Source organism: Haliotis cracherodii, unplaced genomic scaffold (assembly GCF_022045235.1).
Source record: "Haliotis cracherodii isolate W230 unplaced genomic scaffold, xgHalCrac1.p SCAF_4, whole genome shotgun sequence".
In the NCBI taxonomy this organism is placed as follows: Eukaryota; Metazoa; Mollusca; class Gastropoda; order Lepetellida; family Haliotidae; genus Haliotis; species Haliotis cracherodii.
Window position 1 is genome coordinate 6941601 of NW_027266297.1, and position 6038 is coordinate 6947638.

The 6038-nt window shown below is 42.4% G+C and overlaps 1 protein-coding gene across 4 annotated transcripts in view; it reads right to left on the bottom strand.

The window, feature by feature from the left end:
- Nucleotides 1-3597, bottom strand: part of LOC139480232 (potassium voltage-gated channel subfamily B member 2-like) — a 257935-nt gene extending 254338 nt beyond the window's left edge. For all 4 annotated transcript variants that reach the window (XR_011654408.1, XM_071263262.1, XM_071263261.1 and 1 more), the window contains exon 1: nt 3299-3597. Coding sequence is in view for 3 of the 4 variants with exons in the window: in XM_071263262.1 (XP_071119363.1) it covers nt 3299-3390 (92 nt within the window). In the remaining variant the exon portion in view is untranslated. The remainder of the gene's footprint in view (nt 1-3298) is intronic.
- Nucleotides 3598-6038: the final 2441 nt, after the last annotated feature.

Here is a 6038-nt window from a genome sequence, read left to right on the forward strand (position 1 = left end):
ATGTGTGAACCAATGAATATTTGATTGAAACTGGTATCGTATGGCCTTAGTACCATATTTAGTTTAGCTAAGTTTTTGTTCCTTGCTGTTAAAGGCCGCATTCAGCAATATTCCAGCAACATGACGGTGTTGTGAAATAATCAAATCTGGACCAGACAGTCCTGTGATTGATATCACGATTGTCGGTCAACGTAATTTAGATACGATGGCATGTATCAACCAAGTCAGCGAGCCTGACCACCCGAATCCGTTCTAACGACAATCATGGGTTACTGAAAATCAATTCTAACCCGGATCTAACACGGGTGTTTGGCTAACTATCTTATGAAACCGAAACAAATATATCAAAATATGAGAGCTGACATGTATAAACGTAAAGATGGACGTATCAGTATGGCACATGTACTCCAGATATTGTGCATGGGCGGATACAGAGGTTTTATTTCGAAAAAAATCTTTATTTCTGTATAAATGTTGTGTTGTGCCTATGTTGTGGTATATCATTTACATCCAACAAGTCATATAAGAGACTACAATGTGGTCACACCTAACATCAATGTGATGTTAGTGGGTGAGTGAGTTTTGAACAGTGTTCGAGTTATATCAAGGCGTGTCAGCTTAATGTGGTGGAAAGTCCGAAGTGATGCAGGCCTCAGACGTTTACCACTTTGCTGAAACCCACAAGCACTGTAGGTGCTGACAAACCAAGAAACATAATCGGGGCGAACCGTGTTTCGAACCCACGATAATAGGTTTCTGGCGGAGTAAATTGTGCCGTAATAGACGTTTATGATGTCATCAGTTGAGAAACTGCGTCGTCAAAACAATAGGTTCAAACTTGGCTTTTCATTTTTGGGTGCTTTGGTTTCATTGGCTAAAAATAAAAAGTATAAGATGGGGGACATTATGGAATAGATTCTCGAGTGAGTGAGGGATTTCAGCAGTCATAAAATCAGAGGATATTTGACAACCTATCCCTAAGATAGATATCACTTATCATACAAAATGATAACATCGCGAAGACCTCATGGTATTGTTATGGATCCTACAGACCCGACTTGGCCGATAATTGAGACAATCGTTTTGAAGGCCTTATGATATTATGGTTTGTCGTATAGTCCTGACACGAGACAGAGAGGAGATAGATATGAGATACATGTACTGCAATACATTGTTGCAATATCGATGTTTCAAAATCGTACAAAATATCGACAAACATTTTTTAAACTACTACTAATAATAATAAATCCTCTCCATTGTACCTTTTTATAACCATAACCGGATTTGACGGATAAACACGCTATGAAGTAACAAGACCTGAATATATTGCGAGTTATCGTATGTCCTGACTTTACAGATACAGGTATATACGCTGCAAGGTGTTGTGATATCGTTATGCAGGGTCATAGCTAAAACGGCACCTCAGCAAAACGTTACCGAGCGAAAACGGCACCGATTTGCGAAAATGTCACCTCGCCTAAAGCGAAAACGGCTATTTTTGCCTGGCGAAAACGGCACCTTTTTATTTTTTACCTTGGTACTGAAATACAAGAATTTAAACTCACATGGCCACTTGCAAACACACAAAAGATTAAAATGTTAAATAAGTATCCCACTTGACCAGACCGATATTTGAAACAGAGCCATGCTTGACCAGTTTGGAAACAGCCTTATCCACTGGACTACCTGTCATAGTTAAACAAAAGACAGAAAATACTGATGGTCACAGTGGACTTAAAGTCGGAAATATGGGATGTCAGTACACTGATGATAGCGTGAAACAAATCATGGCACGACCTTGAATGACTGAAAGTGAAGCGAGATGGATGAACCTGCTAATAGCGCCATCTAACGGTTGTTACAATTCAGCGACGTGATGGCCACAATTGATGTAGCTGTACTGCGGCTTTTTGCTACACATATTGTCCATCCCGTGGTCGTTTCACTCAGACCCATATGGTCTAATCAGGATCTAATTGTAAAGACCCAAACGATGAAGATATCCATGTAAGGACTAAAATATTCTTGTTTACCTGTCAGGTGCTTTTTGTAATAATTTGCTGTCTGTAATGACATTATTGTATCTACGTGTATGACTTAATGTCATTACTGTGATCTATATGTAATGTCCAAATACCATGATTATGATCTCTACCTGTAATGTCCTAATGTCAATGTTATGATCTGTCCATAATGAACAAACGCTATAATTAAGATCTCTACCTGTAATGTCCTAATGTCAATGTTATGATCTGTCCATAATGAACAAACGCTATAATTAAGATCTCTACCTGTAATGTCCTAATATCAATGTTATGCGGTCCCTGTAAAGGCAGAATGTCATAAATGATCTTCCTGTAATACCTAAATGTAGTTATTGTCATCTACCTGTGATGTCCAAATGTCAGTATCATGATCTACCTGTAAGAAATCAAATGGCGGGATCACCATCTACCTGTCACCACAAGCGTCTCATTATCATGAATTATAGGGGCCGTAAGATATGACCATAATCATATAAACTATGGTGAATACCTGCAAGACAGAATCATATAAACTATGGTGAATACCTGCAAGACAGAATCATATAAACTATGGTGAATACCTGCAAGACAGAATCATATAAACTATGGTGAATACCTGCAAGACAGAATCATATAAACTATGGTGAATACCTGCAAGACAGAATCATATAAACTATGGTGAATACCTGCAAGAAACAAAAGTCATTGCTTCCTTTCCAACAGCACCTAAGTACAGATCACATAAGCTAGATTATTCCTTGAATCAACTATATTCCACGAATACCATTTTGGATATTCCGTTACGAATGACATCCTAATAACGGTAAAAGTTGTATTTTCATCTTAAAATCTTCATCATACACACTAGCGCTAAATAGACACATTGTTACCCCAATGACAAGGCATGTATTGTCCAAACACCCGTTCCCTGAGTCTTACACTCTCAGACCTGTCGGCCCTGGGGTTGAAGTCTTTTTTACCAATATTGGCATAAACGTACTGTATCCAAAAGTACAGCAGAATTGGAGGCTGTTCCGACAGCAGCCCTGCATGGATGGTGAGACCAGGTATACACGGCGTCGTCTTGACATCGCGGGGGTTCTCGTTATGTCTGCTTTGAAGATCCTGATGAGCCTGAAGACCCCTACCCCCCGTCCCATGATGACCCACCCTGGGGACTTCTAGTGAGAGAATACACACCAAGTATAAATGATAAAAACAGGTGTCGTTCGTAATCGTAATGAAACAACAAGGGTAATTCTAATGCAACTTACCTGGCATTTTCAGCGATGGACTTTCGGCGATATTCCGATATTATCCGTAAGTTCTCGAGAAGCATCGCATGTGACTTGTCTATGTGCTTCATAGTGGCGTCTGCTCCCTCCAGTGCATGGGCGGGAAAAGGAGACGCCACATCAAGGGTATTCCAGGGAGTTCGGGGGGAGCAGCACCGGCACGACCATGTCTACTCCTGAATCACAACATCGTCAACATAATCCACACACGTGAAGTTTCCAACGGAGGCGTCATGCACCACAGCGCTACCATGAGCAGACGACACTCACTGTCTTGTATCCTCACTCATGGAAGACCAGATGACATCCTGAGAACGCATGTGCAGTTTCCCGTCCGCTGGTCTCTCGCAGGGACGACCCTAACTAACTAAGTCGAGGTGATGTCGCACGACCCATCATCACATCAACACATATCAATGGTCGTCTGCTACAACTGTCCGCCGGTCGCCCAAGGCTTTTGCCCTTTTCCATAAAAACAAGCCCATTGCTTTTCTTCCCTCTAGCCACCTTTATAGATTGAGCGGAAAAGAAGTTTCGCGAAGCTTCTCAGTCTGACTTAAGCCCCTGAGTTCAAGCTGGCTTGGTATTAATTACATTTACTTATCAATCCCTCCTTAAAGAGTGAATCTTCTCCGTCCGTTCCAGCAGTCGGACCGCGTTTCCCTTCTCTACCTGTGGACGTTCATTAATTCAGTTTGCAAATCACATGTTTTGTTACGGTAACATTGTCCACAAGCTAAGCGTTACCTCGCAGTGTTGCGCTAGAGTTTCAGCTGCGAACGAAGGGCCGTCGGTCGATGCGAGCATGGATGGACATATCGCGTGCGGAAAACCACTGTGGCAACAGAGCACCGATCACATCACATAATTTCAGTCTCAGATGACAGAAGAATATTCCTCAGCACGTGTTGTGCGGTTTACCTGCTACGGTCTTTCAACTTATTCAGAGTTGATGCAACTTTCAACGTGTACGCGCTTAAATAATATACCAGACGCTTGGTGCTTGTTCGGCTCAGAACTGTCAAAGCACATGGTATAAAGTTATCCGTCAAGCTGGGAAAGAGTGAGAGGGAGTTGACGTGCTGAGGTGATCATTGAGCCGACATTGAGACAGTCGGCGAGCGTACCTCTCACCCGTTCTGTGCTAGAGTAAGTACTACAATCCCAGTCACATTGTTGCGCCGCCTATATTAATATAACTATTGATCTGACAGAAGGCAGCTGCTTGCAGACGATTAGAGTTATCTCCCTTGTTTGATGAGCGCATGTCGCGACAATTAATTGTCATGCTACGACTTACACACTAATACACACAAATAATGACACGGAGACTGGAGAAGGGGTGTGGGTCGCTGACGATGTCGGGAACGTCTTCCCCGTGACGATGTCGGGGTGACATGATGACATTGTTTGACTGCAACAGGTGGCGGAGCCTTGATTATACAGCTGAGATGGATAAAGTTGCATTCACGAAAACACGAGTCTATGGCCCCTACACGTCACACACGTGTTGTCGGTAGACTGCACAAGGGGCAACTGGTGGCGTTTGTATAGGTTGTCTACTCGCTTCAAATATCAACTCTTATGTTAGATTTGGATGGATGAATCGAGTGATGTATCATTCAAGGTCTTACATCTGGTGAATACTCACTCAATCGTAATGTAATCGGTCGCAGGTGCTTGGATTAAAATGGATTCGTGTTATTGATTGAATAAATCGCGAAGATTGCATCAGCTGATGTCCTGTACATATGTTTAAATACAAGTGTGTTGTTGAGAAATACAACCCTCTACAATGGGTGCTTGTATTCCATGCCTGCTCTACAATAAGATTGAGTGAGAGTATGGTTTTACGCCGCTTTTAGCAATATTCCAGCAATATCATGGCCGGTGACACCAGAAATGGGCTTCAGACATTGTACCCATGTCGGGTATCAAACCCGGGTCTTCGGCGTGACGTGCGAACGCTTTACCCACTAGGCTACCCGACCCCCCCCCCCCTCTACAACATGAAGTGAAATAGGGTGTAACGATGGGTTAAAAAACATTTCACTGAGCGACGAACGTGCGTGCGTGTGCGTGCGTGCGCAGTCGTACAAAATAGAACAAACGTATGAAATGGTCTCGGTGACATCCTTGCGTCCACCCTAGAAGGATTAGCGTACCATCGGACATCGATGTAACTGTATTCTCAAGCTGCCGCGGCCTGTTACAGGCACACCAACCTCATCACACACTCGGGTAGCGACAACGGAATTTGTTCATTAATCACTCGTGATGAGAAAAGGATAATTGTGAAATTGTGAGAGAAGAAAAGCGATTTCTTGTATGGCGGTTGGGGAAATCACACTGAGAGTCGTGCCCGACAAGATCATGTTCGACGAGGTCGTGTTAGATAGGGTCATGATATATAGGTTGTGATCGATAGGGTCTTGAAAGAAGTGGTCGTTATATATATGCTGTGATAAATATGGTCATGATATATCGGGTTATGATCGATAGGGTCGTGATATATATGGTCGTCATAGACTGAGTCATAGACAGGGTATTAATAGATAGCGTCAAGATACAAATTATACTGCTATATAATGTCAAGATAAACTGGGTACTGCTATATGGTGTCATGATAGACAGAATACTGCTATACAGTGTCAAGATAGACAGGATACCGCTATTATGTGTCAAGATAGACATAATACTGCCATATAGTGTCAAGATA